This window comes from Sander vitreus, chromosome 3 (assembly GCF_031162955.1).
Source record: "Sander vitreus isolate 19-12246 chromosome 3, sanVit1, whole genome shotgun sequence".
NCBI lineage: Eukaryota > Metazoa > Chordata > Actinopteri > Perciformes > Percidae > Sander > Sander vitreus.
Window position 1 is genome coordinate 799,002 of NC_135857.1, and position 20,851 is coordinate 819,852.

The following is a 20,851-nucleotide window of genomic DNA, read 5'->3' on the forward strand; positions in this document are numbered from 1 at the left end:
AAGGAAAGTCTTTGATTTGATGCCCAAGGCTTTCTGAGGACCATGGTAACCAGAGCCTCTTGGTCTGGATGATTCACCTGCCTTCAAAAGCACAAGGCTCGGTCTTATAACTTCATTGAACAGGACACAGACAACCCCCACCATTTAATTAATGATTGTGATCTGTTTAAGGCGCCTGTAACCATAGGACAACTGGGCACATTGTTGCCCCTTGTGGCCGTTTGGGTGAAAACTAAGAAACGCCTTATTAAATAAATATTTGGCTTTTATCCAAACAGAAATGTGCAACAGCCAATTAAGCACAGGTTCAATGTAACCTGAGGCGTGTTCTAAGAAGCAGGTTCTGGTATGACAAATAAAATAGCACTGTTGGTTGGAGCCTGACACACATGCACATGATAGTCATCAGAGGTACAGGATGCATGTAAAGAAACTAGCCAGTGTTTTTCCCCCTGTCCCAGAATAGATAAGCGGTGTAGCCAGCGCTGTGGAGATAGCTCTGGCAATGCGAGACTATGCACATGATAAATAAGAACATTGAACCTTATAAATAACATATACTGTATGTCAACCATATACAAAAGTATCCAGAGTTGAAAACAGTAAACAGTTAATATTTATTTATGAAAATACCAAACATTAAATTTACATGATCTGAAACCTCTGAGCTGTTCAGCAAACAAAACCACCTACGTACTACTGATTGTCATCAAAGTGAGCTGCAAATATTTTTGCTATTCTTTCAGTCTCTTTCTTCATGGACGATGGCGACATGTTGGGACGCTGTCGAGGACCTCTGGCATGTGGAATGCTGGGAAGTGAAGAGCACGGCCCCTGGAAAGTTCCAAACAGAAACACACTTGCAGTGTGAGTGCTGCAGCGAATAATGAGCCAAATAATACTATTATCTATTGTACTCAAAACAAACAAGCGTACTGAACGATTAGTCAAAGGATAATTGATTGTGTGGGTTTGAGGTGTGTGGTAACCTGAGTGACTGCTCAAACAGAACAAGCCTTTCTTTGAATATTGTTCATGGGTAGACAGTTTAACAGGCCTGGCATGTGTCCTTGTAGTACTTGGAGTACAATCAGGAAATCTGCAACAAGTAACTAGCTCGAACTGGTTCTTTAAAAAGGTCCTTCCTGTAAAGACGGGCACATCACGTCCCACTTAAACTCCAGCACCTACACATATATCTCCGCACCCTACTTGAAACAGGATCCATTAACAATGGTGTGACACAGAAATACCTTTCCATCAGTACACTGCGGAACACTGGGGAAACCTGTGTACATAATTAGTGTGCTTCCTCAGTTGTGAAGAATATTTAACAATGCATATCTTTTTTTTTAGTGATACCATAAAGTCTCTTTCTTATGAGAAAACAGTCAACTGAAAGTTACTAGAAATGTTAATGATGCAGCAATTTGGCTAAAGTTGATTGATGAATTAATGTAATCAGGGCAACTACAAACAAAAAGAATTACAAAACACAAGAATCCAATCGATCCATCTAAAGTTATTTTATATGTTTGTATTGTGTTATTTAAAGTGGCAATCCTTAAGATTTCAGTCCTGGTTGATTTAGAATTTCTACTTGATTGAAAGCAATGGAATTTGTGCTTCAAGTTTCACGGTGTGGTTGATACATGAGTTTCAAGTTTTCAGAGTTGTGTGCATAGTTCCATTTTGTGTGTGTATAATGGAGAAAAACTGTAATATAGCATTTACACAGACACCCAGTTCATGGGGTGGGCCATCACCATTGTGTTACATGGTGGTTACTTACATTTCTTTAAATGAAAATCTTCTATATTACAGCTTTAAGTCAATAAACCAACTAACAAACTAAGCATCATATGAAGTTTAACTCATGATGTGACATTTTAAAGACAAAAACACCTCTGGATTTATCGTGTTGCAATTTTTGTTGAGCACAGATGCCTAAACCCTGACTGTCAAGGATTAGGTAAATATGTACTGTACCTATGGTAAACACACAGTGCAGAAGGGAGGGTTTTGTTCTTGCAGTAAAACAGGTGCTGCATGCCTCTGGATACATCACAGCAGTGTCAGAGTGTACTTGAGGTGACAGATGGGATACAATTACACAATATTCAGTTGATCTTAAGATTGTTCAAAGTACTACGTCAACACCTTTCCAACACAACATACTAAGAATTGTTTACGGCGAAAAAAACATTAGCACTGCCACAGAGACTGAATGAGAGCAAAGAGTTGGCATATTTTTCATTGCAGTGTAAACAATGAACACCAGATGTACTCATGCTGATCCTATAACTGTGTGTGTGTGTGTGTGTGTGTGTGTGTGTGTGTGTATATAGAGTGGGGAGAACATGTATTTGATACACTGCCGATTTTGGAGGTTTTCCTACTTAGAAAGCATGTAGAGGTCTGTAATTGTCCAGAAAAAAAAATCCAGAAAAATCACATTGTATGATTTTTAAATAATTAATTTGCGTTTTATTGCGTGACATAAGTATTTGATATATATATTTATTTTTTTAATTTTTTTTAATGTCTACTTTATCAAAACAAATCTCTAAAAATGGGAACAAGTCATACATTCTTTAAATAGGACTGTGTGTAATAAAAGAAAATAACTAGATACTCAGTGAGTGGACAGTATAAAGTGGGGAAAAAGAGTGAGTGTGAGTGAGTGCCAGAAGTCGAGTTGGTTACAAATACTCACCGGGTCACTGGCGGTTTGGGAGAAAGAAGGAGCTAAACGTATGACTCTCATAGATGCCTCCAGTTGGTGAGAAGGGAGGAAGAAATTAGGGACTTCCACAGGGACCAAGCTTAATGTAGGATGTTAAAAAAATAAATACAGTATGATGTATCAGGCCAGTTAAGATCGAAGATTCATGAGATGATAAAGCTGGTAAATGACAAAAAAAGGACATTTTAAAAGTCACCTTATAAATCAAAGTAGGTGTAGGTGTTTATTCGCCTTATCATCCTATGTAGCAACTGTACAGACATTAGCCCTAAACGGACTGTTTGTTCGTTATAGGAGTGTCAGTGTGTGTTTTTTCTTGTGTCTTTTCCCTCCCGTCTCTCTCTCTCTCTCTCCTTTTCCCTCTGGTCTCTGTACATTTATGGAGTTGATTAATAAAGCCCAGAGATAGGTGCTAATTATTCTCATGGGGACATGTCTTCGCCTCAATTTGCACCCCGCTAAGCAAATTTGCATCTTTCCATTGACTTCACATGCAAAGTCTAAACAAACCGTTACAGCAAACAGTTTCAAACAAAGAACCAGTGACCATAGGGTGGCTGCCTCTGTTAATGTCATTACACCTGCACCTACTTCTTTCTGTGTATAGGCATGAAGCTGAAGGACAATTCAGTCACTCAACGAGTTTTGCCATGAATCTTTGATCTGAGATGACCATCTCAAACAAATTATAACAGCAAAAAAACTAATCTGATTAATGTGCTAGACAGACAACAACAAATACAGATCAAGGATACGTTTGGAGTGGAATGTCTCGAATGTCCAGGGAGCATGAAGCATCATGGGTATCTGTGGTGTGCAGTGTGGTGGGTGATGAAGCTCTGTCATCCGACCCCTCATTGGGGTCCTTGTTGGGTTCTTTTCTCTCATCTATAGCTTGTAGTGTCCTTTCACCATCTATCTCTGTGTCTGTAGTGTCTCCTGCTGATCCATCAAAACTGTCATTTTGTTGACGTTCACGTTCTTTTCTGGCACATTTGTGTTTTCCACTACAGTCGTGAGTTTGCAGATTTACCACCTGCCTTTCCTCGTCTTGGCTCAGATCTGGCTCCTCTGGTGCCTCCAGGCTCTCCAGGGAAGCCAGGTCAGGGTCTGACATGATGCTGGTCCAAGGACTGGTTTTGTCTGTTAAAGAGGTCACCTCATTGAGGGGCCTCGGCTTCACCACAACCTCCTCGTAATCTTCGTCTTCCTCTTCATCATCCTCGTCAGATTTCTCATCCCGTGTGCTACCTGTCCCATCTCCATCTTTGTCTGTACCTTCTTTGCTTTCATCCTCGGACACAGCACCCTTGTAGTTTCCTCTGTCCTTTTTTTCCTCAGAGTCTGTATGCTCTTCGGACATCTTTGGCAGTGGAGAGTGCAGAGGAGACAAACCTTTTTGGGAAGAATTGGAAGCTCTGTGAGGACTGGAGATACCATCACGGACAGTTTGTGGGTTGTTGTCTGCAACAGGGGAAGTTGTTGAGCTGCTGTGGGGGTCCGAGGGAATCGTTTCTAGGTGGTGTTCTCGTAGACCTGGATGAAGAAGACAGTGAAGATTTTAGCAACACTGCTCTGTGGTGTTTATGACTTGTTCACAGCTTGAAAGTAAGGTTATCATAAACCCATTTTGTCTGTGATCTAAAACTGTGCATCTGCAACAATTAATTGATAAGTCAATTGACAGAAAACAAATCGGTTATAATTGTTTTCAAGCAATAAAATCCACTAAAAATATAAAAAATATTCAAACTTTTTAAATGCTAGAATTTTATGGTTTTTTTTAATTTATTTATTTATCTTTTAGTTTTGGACTGTTGTTCATATATAAAACAAGCAATTTAAATACATCATCTTGGAAATTAGACAAAACCATATATTTATTAATCGAGAAAATAATCTGCAGATTAATCGATAATGAATAATTGTTAATTTTAGCCCTAAAATACCGTATATTAGCTTGATGTAAATAGCTTGGGCACTTTTAGACGGAAAGCAATGGAGTGTTGACTTTATTCCAATTGTTTTTTTTTTTTCCACATAGCTTTATTCACAGGACTGAAGAAGTGAGAAGTTACAGCGATGTCTCCATTTATGGTTAAAGTGAGCAAGCTAAACAGTAGACTGTGTCCGCAGTGAACTGGCTCAACTGCCAGGGTTGGGTAAACTAGAACAAAGTTTACTTTAAATGGTAAAATGACTATATATTAGACATTTATAAAAGAAATGTACCATCCATGTGTAAGAGCTCACCACTAATGATATTGTTGACTTGTCCAACTAACTGGTTGGACTTGAGAAGAAGCTGACATGTGTCCGTCTCTGTGTTGCTCTGTTCCTCGTGCTTGGTGCGACAGTCACTCGTGGATGGGAATGTGGGAGTTGAAAGCTTATGGCTGAAGTATCTCTGGATGTTGTCCAGCTCACTTAGTTTTTTCCTGTAAAAACAAAGAGTCATAGTCAAAGCGAAGATCTTTAAAAAAAAGGGGAAAAAAAGGGCTAAATTAGCAAATAAAGTCATCAGTAATTGCAAATAAGTATGTAATGCTTTTAATAATGCACAGCAGCAGAAGGAAACAGATATGTTTCAGCCCTAGCAAACATTCACTGTATAGAGACTGTAATGGACTGTATATATGAGGAATGATACCTGAGTGTTGAAAAGAGGAGCGAGCTAGAGGGATTGATGTCACCAGCACTGCTGCTACAGACAGAATGAGTGGCTGTTTGCTCATGCAGACTCTGATGGTAAAGACGTACTCTGTCCATATGCTCAATGTGGCGGTCGCCCTCACAGGACCTGAACAGAAGTAAAGACTTTGAATAAAGACATTTTAAATCATGACTGAATGAAAATGTGTAATTGTTCTACAAACCTTTCAGAGAACAGCCTGTCTGTGTGGTCGGGTGACGAGATCTTCTGCTCGGGGTGTCGGCTGATGTGAGAGGGGAAGCTGCTGTATGTGGCTGTGGTATGGTAGCTGAGAGGGAGTGCCTGGAATAAAGTCTGCTAACAAATGACATCCATTATTATTAAAATAAACTAAACAAGTTGTTTTTTTAAAACTGTATGTACAGTATGAATACTTTCTCTCACCGGTGTGTTTTTAGCAGCTTCTTCATTCACAGTTTTTCTCTGTCCTCGGAGATCGTGGACACCCTTTAGTGGAGTTATGGACACTTTGAGCTGGCCGTGACACTGACCACTGAAGTCTGTGATGTTGTACCAGCCACACACTGACTGGAAGCCACAGACTAAGGGGGACAGGTCTACAGAGGCAAATCCAATCACCCTCTCAGTTTCTATGGGAATAAGAGTGAATTAATATATCAAAAGTATCAATGTAATAAACGTCACAAAGTGAAACTGCTACCTGTACCTCCTTTGTGCCAGACTTTGAACACAAGAGATTGCTGTGGCTCGACCAGTAGCTGCTTTGAAAGCCTGTAGATTCAAAACAAATCATCAGCCCAATATTTGATATCATTATTTCAGTGAACCAAAGATATCCTCAAAGATTTAAGTTAATGCCTGGGATATAGCTCGACCTGCACTCATGTTGATGGTCCCACACAGGGCAGTCGGTGTTGGCTATGACAGCTGTGGACACTGGTTCAGCAGACTCTGCAGTGACGTACGAAACACAGCAGCATGGTGACCCTTCACTGCGCTCTGCTAGAGGACAGCCTGCCAGAGAAACATAACACACACATCATTATTAATGATAAATGTAAGTAGAAAAAAAAAAAAGGTGGAGGGGAAAAAGACTTCAGGTCACAACTTCACCCTTTAGATTCAGGTGCATAGCCCGGTCCACTGCGACAGTCACAGGGAAAGATTCAGCCGTGCTCATTTCTGTGTGCTGCACAGATGTGATGTCTGCAGTTGTTCTGGAGGATTTAGTCCTGTGTCTGCTTTGTGATTTTCTGGGTGTAGTGGGCGAGGGGGCTCGATCTGCTGCTTCCACCTCTTCTGATAAGAGCTCCTCCTGGCTGTCCGAGTCCAGCTGGGCGTCAACTCCAGCAGGGACGAAGCCTGCTGTCAGCGTGATGTGCACCCTGAGAGCAGCCCCTTGTAGATCTGCTGCTGAGCGTCTAAACAGTGGATACACTCCTGTAAAACCAGAACACTGGGATTACACACAGCCATCATTTAACTAAAGCAATCATAATCTGTTAAATTATAACCCAATTAATAAATCCTTACCACTGAGAGTAAGCTTCTGCTTAGGTGTCTTTGCAAAAGAGGACAGATCGACAAATGCTGAACCCACCAGTCGGTCTGTGTCTCGGGGCCTCTGTCTGTTGTCTTTTGTAAAGGCAACCCACACCTGCACCTCCAGCTTCTCCTCTCGAAGATACCACATCAAGGGCTGAGTGCTCCTTAGCTCCACAGTTCTACTTCCCTGGAAGGCCACTGTGGCCTGGCCTTCCTCCTCGACCGAGGGGTGTTTCATCTGGGAGCAGAAGGCATCCTGGTCGTAGAACTTGTACCTGAAGTAGCAGTAGGTGGAGCGCTCAAGCTCACTGAGGCCTGGCAGAAGCAAGCAGTGGACAGGTATCCATGCTCTAGGCATCGAAAAAGTCAAAGACATTTTTCTAATGCCGTCTCCCCAAGCTTCTTCATCATATAGCACTTCATTCTGGGCCATTTCCCAGCTCAAACCCTGACCAGCTTTAATGACTCTTTCCCTGTCTGAGTGGTGGGCAAATTTGACAGAGATCTCGAGGCCCCCGACCAAGATGTGCTGGTGCAGAGAAGAACTTGTTTCCTGAGGTATATAAACTCCAAACCATCCAGAAATACCTTTATGGTTGGAAAAAGAAACAAAAATGACTGTTTGTCAGACAATCTATTTTCCCAGCAGTCACTAAGAGTGCACACATACCTGTTCTTTTATGGAGGAGATCAGCAAGAGGTATTTTCAATGTGCCCAACATCACTTCCTTTGGCTTATGAGTGTATACTGCTGCAACAAATAGCACAAAACAAATGAGTAACTTACAGACAGATATTATTTACTAATATTAAAACTAAACACTTACGCAGAAATATTGCTTCTATAAAAGATAAATTCTGGAATATCAAGATGTCCAAAAACTTGTAGGTAAAACTTATTCACCATCCTTATATACAACTTGGAGAAGCTCTGGTAACAAATAACACACTAATTATGTGGACTTATTTAATTTTGGTTCAAATGTATCCTGTACATATTTTTATTAAAAGGATAAACCGGATAAAAGTAGGAGCACTGCTTGTTCAATAACAAAAATATCACTTGCACGTAAATTGTTACTGCAAAAAGAAATAAACATCATTTAAACATTTGTATTAATGGGTAACTGTGGTAAATCAGAAAAGCTTTATTGCTAAGTACCTTTTTTACACATACAAGGAATTTGTTTTGGTGTTGTAGGTGCATGTCACACATTCTCTAAAATAAGTTAAACAAACAGGTTAAACAGAACAAACAAGTATAAATATATATATATAAAAACACAGAATGTATTAAAAATAAGAGAGTAAGAATTAAGATAAAAAGAGCAGATTAAGTACAGTGGCATGTAGAGCCAGAGGGGGGGTGTGGAGAGAGTCAGGGTGGTTTCCGGGCCTTGTTAATAAGACTAGTGGCGGAGGGGAAAAAATTGTCCTTGTGACGTGAGGTTTTGGTCCTGATGGACCTCAGCCTCCTGCCAGAGGGGAGTATCTCAAAGAGTTTGTTGCCGGGGTGGGAGGGGTCAGCCACAATCTTTTCAGCAAGCTTCAGAGTCCTGGTGGTGTAAAGGTCCTGGAGCGGCGGCAGATTGCAGCCAATCACCTTCTCTGCTGACCGAATGACACGCTGCAGTCTGCCCTTGTCCTTGGCTGTGGCAGCAGCGTACCAGATGGTGATGGAGGATGTGAGGATGAACTCAATAATGGCTGTGTAGAAGTGCACCATCATTGTCTTCGGCAGGTTGAATTTCTTCAGCTGCCGCAGGAAGTACATCCTCTGTTGTGCCTTCTTCCACTTCCACTTGAGGTCCTGGGAGATGGTAGTTCCCAGGAAGCAGAAAGACTCCACAGTGTCAATTGTGGAGCCACAGAGGGTGATGGGGGCGGGTGGGGCTGAGTTCCTCCTGAAGTCCACAACCATCTCCACTGTCTTTAGAGCATTGAGCTCTAGGTTGTTTTGCTTGCACCACTTCACCAGGTGGTCAGCCTCCGACCTGTAGGCGGACTCGTCCCCATCAGAGAGGAGTCTGATGAGGGAGGTGTCGTCCGCAAACTTCAGAAGCTTGACAGACTGGTGACTGGAGGTGCAGCTGTTGGTGTACAGGGAGAAGAGCAGAGGAGAAAGAACGCAGCCCTGAGGGGATCCGGTGCTGATGGTCTGTGAGTTGGAGAAGTCTTTCCCCAGCTTCACATGCTGCTTCCTGTCAGACAGGAAGTCAGTGATCCACCTGCAGGTGGAGTCGGGCACACCAAGCTGGGAGAGTTTCTCCTGAAGCAGAGCGGGGATGATGGTGTTAAAGGCAGAGCTGAAGTCCACAAACAGGATCCTGGCGTAGGTTCCTGCGGAGTCCAGGTGCCGGAGGATGTAGTGGAGGGCCAGGTTGACTGCATCGTCTACAGACCTATTGGCTCTGTAGGCAAACTGCAGGGGGTCCAGGAGGGGGTCGGTGATGGCTTTGAGGTGAGAAAGCACAAGGCGCTCAAAGGACTTCATAACCACAGAGGTCAGGGCAATGGGTCTGAAGCTGGATGGATGGGGAGACAGCATCCGGTCCAGCAGCTTTCCTGGGGTTCTGTCTCCTGAACAGTCTGTTGACGTCTTCCTCATTGATGGAGAGAGTCATCACTGAGGTGGGTGGGGAGGTGGAGGGGGGGACCTTTAAGGGGGGGGGAGGTGGAGGTGATGCACTGTAGCTGGAGCTGTTGGGAGGTGTTGCGGGGGATGGTATCAGGGAAGACCCTTTGTTGGGAGGTGTTGAGGGGGATGGTTACAGGACTGACCCATTGTCCATCAAAGCGACAGTAGAACTTGTTAAGGTCGTTGGCTAGGCGTTGGTCATTGGTGGAGTGGGAGACTTTGGGCTTGAAGCTGGTGATCTGTTTGAGCCCTCTCCAGAAAGAAGCAGAGTTGTTCGCTGAGAACTGGTGTTGGAGTTTCTCAGAGTACCGTTGTTTAGTCTCTTTCACCGCCTTGCTAAACTTGTACTTTGCTTCTTTAAGTCCGTCTTTGTCCCCACTCCTGAACGCCTCTTCCTTAGTCAGCCTTAACCTTCTGAGTTTGGCTGTGAACCAGGGTTTGTCATTGTTGAAACTCACCCTGGTGCATGATGGAACACAGCAGTCCTCATAGAAGCTGATGTATGACGTCACAGCCTCTGTGTACTCATCCAGACTGTTGGTTGCAGTCCTGAACACATCCCAGTTAGTAGAATCCAAACATGACTGGAGATCCTCCACAGCCTCACTGGTCCACTTCCTTGATGTCCTCACTACAGGTTTGCAGAGCTTAAGTTTCTGCCTGTAGGCGGGGATCAGGTGGACCATGACATGGTAAGATAGTCCCAGTGCAGCACGGGGGACGGCGTGATAAGCATCCCTGACTGTGGTGTAACAGTGATCCAGAATGTTCTCCTCTCTGGTCGGGCATTTAATATGCTGTCTATATTTAGGTAGTACATGAGTGAGGTTTCCTTTGTTAAAGTCTCCAAGGACAATAACTAGGCAGTCCGGGTTGGTCCGCTCCACACACAGTATCTGGTCGGCGAGCATAGGTGAGTGCACCTTTGACTAGAATGTCCAAAATTTCCAGTGTAGGGAGAAGAAAAGTAGGAAATAAATCCTCTGGCGTTGTTTCCCTGATGTTCAAGAGCTCTTCTCTGGAGAAAAAGAGCCGGGTACCATCGCAAAAAACACAGTTAAAACACAAAACAAAACAACGCGCAGACACACCGAGTCGACCGTCTGCAGCGCCATCTTAGATCTTTTTTTTCTTAGAAATTTAACAGAATAAGCTTTCTTAAACCTTTGCGACTGTCTCTGTTCCAGACAGTGAAGACAGCAGAGGCTTCCTCCAGCTGCTCAGCCAGGCTGCAGGTTTCTCCACTGCTCCTCTGAAACAGCAGATCACAGGACATCTCCACGTGGTGGTCAAACTCTGGGCAGAAGGTCCTGGCAGCTACGCGGGTGCATCGCCTCTCATGCTCAGGCATGAAGGAGAGCTCGACTGTGACGTACGAGTTCACTCCCACACTGGCAAAGTAGCCAAATCTTTCATCTTGTTCTGATAAAACCCTGAAACAGATAGGCAGAAGGACAATAGCAAGCTGAAGCAAGTGAGGCAGTATAGATATGCATAAAAAGGAAATCAGCAATACTTTCAGTATGTTTTAAGATCTCTGCTGAAACACTTGCCATCAGACCAATTAATGGAGCTGAAGATCACTTTATTTGTTGATCTCAAAACTTACAGTTAAACAACTCAACAGCAATTTCTCTTCCAATGTAATAAGCTGGAGGCAGAAGTTTCAGTTGGTAGAGCTCTAATTCGGCAAATACAATCTAAAATACATTAACTTATGGCTAGATGGCCTTAAGAGTACCTCAGTGTCCTATTTTAGCTTGAACTGCCCTTCAAAAACAAAACAAATGAATTCAAATCCACAAACTTCGCACTTGTCATCCCACAATTAGAAACGGTTTCACACAGATTTACTCAAGCAAACACAGCTCTCTGGGCAGAATTGATTTGATTGCAGGGGAGTTTCCATTCCATTAAATTAAAGTGTTCATATTATGCTTTTTCAAGTTCATAATTGTATTAAGAGGTTGTACCAGAATAGGTTTACATGGTTTAATTTTCAAAAAATATAATATTTTTGTTGTACTGCACATTGCTGCAGCTCCTCTTTTCACCCTGTGTGTTGAGCTCTCTGTTTTAGCTACAGAGTGAGACCTCTCACTTCTGTCCCATCTTTGTTGGCAGTCGCACATGCGCAGTCCCTAGGTAAGGACTACTAGCCAGTCAGAAGCAGAGTGTGAGGGCGTGCCATGCTAGCAGCTAGGCGAACATTATAACGTGTGTTACAAAGTGATGCACGTTTGTCTCTGAAGTAAAGGCTGGACTACAATAGAGATGTTTGGAGCAGTTTGTGAACAGTGTTTGTGTGAACAGTGGCTTTTTCACTTATACAAACCTATAACATGCACAAAAAAGATATACAACACAATAAAGGAAAGGGAAAAAGCCCAAAAGTATAATATGAGCAGTTTAAAACAAATGAAGCTCCCAAGAGGACAGTGGTAGTGATGTACCTTGCGGCGGCCTGCAGCCCTGATGCTCTGTGCACTTGAACCACAAGTGTCACAACACGAGAGGCAGCTCCTTTACCAGTCTGACCTTCAGGTCTCACTGGTCGGTGCTTGTACCGAATGCACACATCTAGTAAGCCTGAGAAACATAACAGATCAGTAACAACATTGAAGATGCTAAATGTATCAATGCAGTATTATATTGCCATAACTCTGTGTGTCTGTGTACCTGAGGGCTGAGGCTGATGTCCTGTGGGACTGTCCGTCCTGGGAATCAGGGGCAGGGAGAACATTTGAGCCTTATTAGGATGCTGTCTCTGCATGGTGACCATGGCACACAACTTGGACAACGGAAGCATTCCTTTGGCCACAAGCTGGTCTCGGACGTTTGGATAATAATATCTGCAGAGACATGTGCATTCTTTATATGAAACCAGTAAGTATAAGGCTATTCTAGGCTATACAAATTGGAGAAGGATTTATGCACAGGAAAATTAATAAAGTTTCAGGGTGATGACAACATTTTAGCTGTAATGAATGCATGTTGAATTCCATTTTTCTCCACTTAGACAAGACAACACAAACCTGCACCAGACTTCAAACTGGACACCCCCTCCACTGCTTAGGCCTTTGCTTGAAAGAGAGCTGAGCAGCAGCCTCTGAACAGGAACTCCTTCAGGAGCCAGAAGCACATGAGTCTCAGAGTGACCAAACAGAGGGTCAGGGATACAGAGAGTTGTGGTAGTACGAAACACCTTCAGGTTCACGCCTGTTGGAGATGAGATACAGGTCAGACTGAAGCAGAGGGAAGAAAAACTTGGGAAATTCTTGAAAATGTCATACAATAAAAAGGGCCTTACTACTCTCTATGAGGTTTTGGTCCACTTTTGCAGCAGGGTCACCCTCCTGAGAGGGGAAACCGTACTGGATGTAGCAGTCAGCCTCACCCCACACTGTGGATTGCAGAGGTGTCAGCCCATTTACCTTCTCCACTCTTATGACAAACAGATGCTCTCTCATAGTTTCCTCTTGTGATGCAATCGCCTGAAGGAGAAACACAATTGTGAAATGAGGTGAAAGAGACTTGACCACTTGTCAGCACAGTTGCTGTGTACTCTAATAGTATGAGATGAGAGATTCTTGATTTGTTTGGTTAACATTTTTATAACTATTCAGCATGATCCTAAATCATCCACTTTCAAGAGTCAAATAAAAACAGGCAAACATGCTTCTCACATACTCCTTTATAAATATCTAAATATAAGCAGCTTTAAACCTTTGTTTACTTATTACCTTATTAATGTATTCGTAATATTTAGTACTTTTACAATGCATCAGCAAAGATTGCCAAATAACTTTTCTATGAACAGCCTTTGAAGGCGCTGTCTACCTGCAATTATCTGCCACACACACACAAAATGTAATGCAACAAAAATGAACCCTGACCTTTGTTTGTGAATGATGTTGGTGATCAAGCAGATGTACTGGTCTCACGAGATGAGACAAGCAGTCATATTCTTCATCCCTCTTGCGCTGGAGGGCAACTATCTGTTCTGATTGGCCCATAGCCAAAACTACCCTGAGATGTCCTTTACAACTACCTGAAAAGACATCAATGACTGGCATGTAGCAGTCCACCCCTAAGACAGGGTACTGCGCCTGGAGAAGAAGGTGGGCAATCTTTGGATCCCTGAAAGGGAGAAAAAACAAAGAGGAGGGTTACTGGTCTTGCGTGCAGCCTCACTGTGCCAGGTATATTTTAGTCCACATTTACAAGGTGTGTGTACTGTCATTTGCGGTGAGTTGGAGTTTCATTTTGAGAATTTAAGAAATGTATGACATGTAGGATGAAAGACGACAACATATTGTACTGGAGGAATACCACAGCGCCTCCCAGAGGGCAGGTTAAATAAAAAAGGATGTAAATGATCCCCATATTGCCTGCTCTGAACTCAGATATCACAGTTGTGATTTTGTAGTTTGAAATTTCTACTAAAGACAAAACTAATGATAATTATCAATTTCAATTAAGCTGCTGACTATTTTCTAGAATAAAAAATAACTTGATTATCAAAAAAAAGTAGATACATTTTCTGTCGAACAAATTATTATTAATTAAGTGACTCGTTCCAGCTCTAATTTCACCATAAAAAGTTACAAAATACATGGTGATCATTCTGTAAACTGACTCCTAATCCAAACAAAAACATTTAGTTTTTACTTATTTCTGTTTAAAAAGAATTCTAAAAACACGTTGTCTTTCTACGACTTGCCTAAATGACATGTAGAACTGGTGGAGAGGTAATTTCACAAGGCCGAGGAGTTGATCCTGCTCTGAACATCTGGTTTTCTGCCACACCTCGATTACCATCACGTTATTTTTCATCCGCTCCAGCAGCTTGGTTGTTAAGGCCATAGGAGTCACCTGAGACAAAGGATAGAGAAAAAGTCACGTGGGTCAGTGAGATTCTTCATTTACAACATAGAAGAATGTTGTTTTCTTTGTAGCCTAATTAAAAAAAAGTAAAATACTGTAAGAAGACTTGATCTCCTGGACTAACCTGAGCAAAGTTGAAAGAAGGATTTGGCTGACCCCAGCTGATGACAGATCTCGCCGTCTCATCACACCAGAGTTTACAGTTCAAGTACACGTTTGGAGCCTGCATGGGCCCACAGTTGAAGTTCTTTCCATCTGGCACCATGAGTAACGTATGCAGCAGGACCTCAGGATCCTCCTCCACCTCCACCTGCTGCCGGGATATATGAGGAGATGTGTGGAGGCCGGGATGGGCAGAGGGTTCTTTCGAGGGTTTCTGAGGACTCAAAGAATTCAGTCTGGAATTTTCAAAAGAACCAGCTGGTAACTCCTCCCTGCCAATGTCCACATGTTGAGATCTGGAGCTGGTCTCTCTCTGTGGACCGGGTGCAGGTTGTGAAGGTGATGTGTCATTCCAAGCCAGCTTGCTTTTACTTTTTTCAGAGGAGAAATCTTTGTTGTCTGTAGCAAGTTCTAGTAACACCTGAAAAATAAAATAACAATCTCTATAAAAGTCACTTGGGTAACAAATATCAGGCTTTCAAACATAAATTCCTGGGTAAAAAAAACAAACAGTACATTACCTTCAGAGGTCCAATCTCCTGTGTTTCACAGTTTCCTTCAACGCTCTGCACAGGTAAGACAACAGACTGACTCAGCTGCTTGCTCTGCAGCAAACAGCGCAGCGGGAAAACTGCCTTGCCAATGGGAACAGGCTGCAACAGGAAAAGTCAAAGTCATCACCAGCGCTTCATTACTTTAAGTACTTGATGATGATTTTTAATGAATGTCTACCTGTGTTTCTAGGCATTATTAGAAACAGGAAGTCGTTTTTAGTTGTTTTATATGGAAGTTGATATTTCATAAAAGGAGTTACATTAAGAAAGAACCTTATTTTTTCAGTGGTGCTAAATGATATACTGTGTGCACACATACTGTATATAATATGCCCATAAAATAAAAATAATCATAAATATCCATTCAAAACCACCAGAACTGTGTTGTGCAAACAGGTCACATTCTAAATTATTATTACCAGAACAACTTACATCACAACTTAATTTAAATAGACCCAAATGTAAACCTTCGATACTTGTAGATAAACAACAGTCACCCTGAGTCAGTCACTCTTAAACCAACCAATAAAACTCATTGTAACCAATCAAATGAGTAACGTTTAGTCCAAAGCTACTTACTTTCTTTTGGTCGTTCTTTCGTGAGTAAATCTTGAAAATCAGATCAGTTCCCCACCACTTTTCAATTGTTGCTGTGCTGAATTGGACAGGAAACACAGAGTGCTGATGGAACTTCACGGCTAAAAAACATAGAAGAGTCAGATTCAGTCACAAACCTGTACCAAAAACTGTTTTTCACTCAGCTAGGTTTCATAAAAGCAGATTGTAACAGGTCATACCTCCTCCTGTGACTTTACTGGCAACAGCTCTGGTCACCTCCGCATATCCTCCCTTACTACCATCATGTCGACTAGAAGTGGAGGCCATCGGGAACATGTACTCGATAAAATATGTGCTGATGGAAAAAGAGAGGAGATATCACAGGCTTTTGTTAAATAATTCCAATATTATTTTTAAATGAGATCAAAATAATGTGAAATGTTTTGCCTACCACTTCTTGCTGGTTAATGGTCTAGGAGGTTTCCCTTTACTAGAGGTCTTTCTAGGTATGTTGGTTGCATTGCCTGGAGGTGCAGTCAGGGAAACGATGGTCACTCTCGCCAGCCGGACCAAACTCAGCAAAGTCAACTGCTCTGCACTCCCGCCAGGAGGGATTTCACCAGCATCTGCAGACCGCTGAGGCTCTGGGTTTGGACTGGACACAGTCACAATATGGTGAATAATTGTCTTAAATGTACTAAAGGTTATATCTAGTCTATTTTCATACTGAATGTTTGTCTGAACTATATGCTATCCCGGTACCGTGCATGTATCCCATATATTCAATGTAAATGGTTTATTTAGCCGGTCAATTTCCTTTTGCGTTCTTTGTAACTGGCTTATTTATAGATGTTGATCAATAACAGTACCTTAGGGAGAAGATATGCCCTTTTAGAGTAGCTATATTTAAAGGTGGAGGGATAAAAAACATTGGATGGCACACACAATCCCAACCCCTACCAGATCTTCTGAAAGGATCTTTTTACTGTCCGAGCAGCATGGCTTAAGGAGCATGTAAAGGCCCTCACCCTCTAATGATCTTGGGTCCGGACTGTGTCGGCTGTTTTTTACTCGAGGACACTGTTGCTTGATCCTCCTCCTCAGTGTCGTTTGGTCTGATATCTGACATCTGAAGGAAAAGATGAGAATGACCATTTGAAGAATGACTTCAAATAACCCTCTGCTAAAAAAATAAATAATAATTACATAAAACATGCTTTTTCCCTGACAATCATTAGAAAATCGTCTACTTACAGGAGGTTTATAGAACAAATTTTCCAGTAAGCTCTGATCATATTGTGGATCATTGAGCTCACTGTCTCCACACACACTGCTATGGCCAGACAGAGATTCAGATAAGGCGATATCTCCATCCCAGAGAGGCAGAGGAGACGTGTTTAAGCTAAACAAAAAAATAAAAACAGTAAAAATCTTGTAAAAAAAATTAAATAGAAATGCTTACATTTTCTCTCACCTTTGGAAGTAAATGTGCACATAAGTACCTGCCGAGGAGCAGATCCACCGCTCTGTTATCCATGTCTACAGGACAGTCTAAGCTGCAGTCTGAGACTACAGCAACATTATCAGAGTGCTTGAGAGTTGAATCAGCATGAAGAATATTTTGAAGAAACATCCCAGAGGGAGAAGGAAAGGGCCTGCAGACAAAGAAATGAAGTATTATAGATAGATAGATAGATCATTATAAGATGATAAAAAAATATTGTTGTTTTTTTACAAACTTTTGAAACACTAACTTGGAAGGTGGCAGGATGTTATCCTTTGGGAGAGGCAAAGGGGTGTCTTTCAGAGCCGGGACACAATCCATGTCACATTTTAAAGATGATACCACCATAGCATTTCTGAGCTTGTTCCCACGCTCTAGAATAACTGAGATGAGAGAAAATGTTGGGTATTTGTTAAGAGACAGTCAAATTTGTGTGTTTGTGGTTATGTACATCTGATGTGTAGTCATGCTGCAACCAACCTGAGAGGATATCATTGGTTGTATGGCCACAAGGCTCCTGATTTGAAGGATTCACAGTCGTTTGACTGTTCAGAGATCTGTTTGTTGTCGGTATCTGATTCTCCAGTGACTCTTCTTTGCCTTCATCTTTCTGGGCATTTTGGAAATATAAGTGGTCTTTCCCTCTGAAAATATAACAGCAATATATACAGTAAGATTATTATGCTCAGAATGAAACTTTCTACCGGTGAGCTCTTACAAGAAGACACAGGCATTTGATTATGAATAGCAACATCACAACAGCAATAACTTTGAACCTTGGAGTGTTTCCACTGCTGCTCCCCGCTGATTCTTTCCCGCTGCAAGCTGAGAGCGATCTGGACTGCGAGGGCACAGTCAGTGTGGTGACTTGTGGTCCTTCAATGCTGATATCTGTGATGGGACCTGAGCTGCTGCTGTCATAGGCTTCAGTTAGAGGCTCCAAATTAAGGGAAACCTGAGAAGGTTAAATAAAAAAAATTAAAAAAAAAGCTAAGATGAGGATTTTACATGGTTTACTACTGCTGATACAAAATGATAAACAACTTGAACATTATAAATGTTGCTATCCATCTAACTATTTATGGGGTTTCACTGGTTTGTTTGTCAATGCCACAATTGTAAATGATGATAAGAGCCAGTTGTGGGTGATGAGTCCTAAATTACTGAATACCCAATAAACACTTTACAGATATAATCATGAAAACAAAAAAATGTTAATAGGCTTAAGAGGTTATCATGGCTTTAAATGTAACTTGTGATACTCTTTTGTCCTTACACAGGAAGGTCACAGTCCGCTACAAAACAGCACCCCTGCATTTGGTAGAGATTAGTTGTCTTGCCTAGTTTAAGTGGAGTCAGGGTTTCCCCTGCCATTAAAAGGTTTAGGTGCAGCACCCAAGCCATTTTGTGCTGCACCTAAGGCGAATGATTCTCAGATTTAATGACTGTAGATTGTAGTCTAAGTTTTGTCTTTAAGCTTTTTGAGTATTATTTATTCATGACCTGCTCTAGCTTTTCCAACGTTTTACACACAGATATGGTGATAATAATGCTACAAAATGATGTGAAAAAGAGACGCAAAACTACCACAAAGGGATACAAACCGACTACAAAGAAAACAAAAATGACCACAAAGAGACAAAAGAAATATATGGGGAAATTGCTGGGTTTTTTTTATGAAAAATGTAAAATTTTCTTGAGGAAGGACCCTTAAATCCTGCGCGCACCTAAGTTGTCAACAAACCGAGGGAAAACACTGGGAGTCTCTCTATTCACTACATTTCAGTATACCAAACATAATTCCACAAATGCAGCTGGCAGGTAATATGTGCATTCAAGTTCCCACTCACCTGTAATTCTCCCAGCTTCTCAGATGTCGGAGATACAAGAGTGTAAAATCCACTGATGGGGTGTGCCAGAGAGAGACGAGAGATGCTTGCAACCTGAGCCCGTGCGATCGGCAAATGATCCGGTTTGGTCAGAACTTCCAGCACCAAAGAGCTCATATCTGTTCATCAATGACAGGTTAGTGGCTGATTTTAAACAACATTTCAAACTCAAACTTATCAAAGCCTTCTTAGTTACCTGTAAGATATGAAGTAAACTGCTTTGGACCACAGCGGATGGGGAAGCGAGCTGTGGTCTTGATGGTCTTCTGCGATGGCTGTGATCCATCTCTCGGAAAGAAGTGTGTCCCGTTGGATGACTCTCCCCACCAGCGCAGCCTCACAAATGTTGCAGATGGAGGCTTCTGAACTGTCCATAATACACGGCTTATAATCACCCGCAGGAAGCATCTTAGCTGGCCTTCGACCAGAGGAGGGAGGCTGGTGGCGGGGGACACATCGCTTGGGACTGCAAAGTGTTATTTTTGATTACAGCAAAGTCAAGACACAAACAATGCAAACACCGTAAATTCTACAATCATGTCACCATTATAGGACAGGCAAGGTAAGCCAGTAAGAGTGGTATTTGCTACAGGTTTTAGCTAGATGTTGGCTGGTATAACAGTTATATACTATACTGTACTGTTCACTGTGCAATCATTTATAGCATGCTGAAATTGAAAAACTAACGAAATAAGTTATTAAAATCTGTTTTACACACAGGACGAGTTGTATGTAATATGCAACAGTGAAACACTGTTCATTAATTTGAAGACGAACTTGACTTGTTTATTTATATTTCTGTGATTTTGCATGAACATTTTCGTATTAATATTATAGTAATAATTTCAGCCATATCACCCAGCCTTACTGTTCAGATGTGTATGCGGAAATATCCTCATGATTCCTTTTGAGCTACTGTATGATGATTTCAAAATGACTGAGTTAATTATACTACTGACAATGACGCATTAACCCAAGAGTCTGACTATAGACTAACTACACAGCAGGCAGCAAATACAGGAATGCAACATTGTAAGAGACCCATTTCCACTAAACAACTGAGTCAATTGTGATTATTATTGACAAAGGACGTTATACTTCGCTTCTAGCATCATTTGGCGAACCAACAAACCCACAAACTGCGTTACAAGTTCAGCTGCTTAACGGTACTTCGGCACATTCACAACAAAACATGCAAAAACAACATTAACCGAGAGAAAGTAAGAGCATATTACCTAACATAACATTAGCTAGTAAGCTTAACCCCTAACCCTAACCCTAACATACGAGGCTAATGTGAGACTGACAGCTGAAGCTAACAGCTATGTAAATTATCGAGCTGTTTTGCTAGCATGTAAGTTAGCTAAGCTAACAACAGCTTACCTTTCTTTTTGCTGCCTCCAGCTTTGACAGACCTCTGTTTTCTGCTCTTCATTCCGCAGCTCAGTACGTATAGCTAGGTTATGAATGACAACCTTGCCAAAGCAGGAGGTGAACCGTTAGCAGGCATGGTTATATCACACTCCATCAATAATCCGTTTAACAGAGCCAACTGAGCTGCACACACGCATACAAATGGCAGCGCGCAAATCTGTTTCCGACTTTCCAGTCTATGGTTTCCGAGACAACAAAAGTCCGAACGTGCCGCCTTCGCTGCCGCTGCTTTTCACAGAGGCATTCTGGGAAATTGAGTT

At 41.9% G+C, this 20,851-nt stretch overlaps 1 protein-coding gene across 4 annotated transcripts; it reads right to left on the minus strand.

The window, feature by feature from the left end:
• Positions 1 to 598: 598 nt before the first annotated feature.
• Positions 599 to 20,760, minus strand: c2cd3 (C2 domain containing 3 centriole elongation regulator). 4 transcript variants are annotated; one of them, XM_078245559.1, is made up of 33 exons: positions 20,541 to 20,760; positions 19,354 to 19,623; positions 19,119 to 19,276; positions 18,045 to 18,223; positions 17,749 to 17,912; positions 17,519 to 17,651; positions 17,267 to 17,419; positions 17,019 to 17,166; positions 16,793 to 16,893; positions 16,216 to 16,419; positions 16,004 to 16,119; positions 15,786 to 15,904; positions 15,174 to 15,305; positions 14,615 to 15,073; positions 14,327 to 14,478; positions 13,500 to 13,743; positions 12,914 to 13,097; positions 12,639 to 12,822; positions 12,283 to 12,455; positions 12,057 to 12,192; positions 10,768 to 11,036; positions 7,636 to 7,713; positions 6,954 to 7,553; positions 6,534 to 6,860; positions 6,296 to 6,434; positions 6,127 to 6,191; positions 5,844 to 6,049; positions 5,623 to 5,753; positions 5,397 to 5,546; positions 5,000 to 5,184; positions 3,502 to 4,282; positions 2,717 to 2,825; positions 599 to 834 (listed from the first exon to the last, which is right to left on the minus strand). In XM_078245559.1, exons 1-33 carry the CDS (start codon positions 20,590 to 20,592, stop codon positions 697 to 699), a joined length of 6,639 nt encoding a protein of 2,212 aa, XP_078101685.1. In that variant the 5' UTR covers positions 20,593 to 20,760; the 3' UTR covers positions 599 to 696. The 4 variants fall into 4 exon arrangements, with proteins under 4 accessions (XP_078101685.1, XP_078101681.1, XP_078101679.1 ...); XM_078245555.1 differs by having other exon boundaries at positions 5,623 to 5,756; XM_078245553.1 differs by having other exon boundaries at positions 7,636 to 7,716.
• Between the last annotated feature and the right edge of the window lie 91 nt (positions 20,761 to 20,851).

Bases quoted from the DNA above. Each gene is read 5' to 3' on its own strand.
- c2cd3 (XM_078245548.1), bottom strand. From the start codon at position 20,592: ATGAAGAGCAGAAAACAGAGGTCTGTCAAAGCTGGAGGCAGCAAAAAG. The intron at 7,554-7,635 runs GTATGTGTGCAC...CCAACCATAAAG, and splicing joins TCTCCTCCATAAAAGAACAG to GTATTTCTGGATGGTTTGGA. The intron at 2,826-3,501 runs GTATCCTTGATC...TCCTACATTAAG, and splicing joins CGAGACATTCCACTCCAAAC to CTTGGTCCCTGTGGAAGTCC.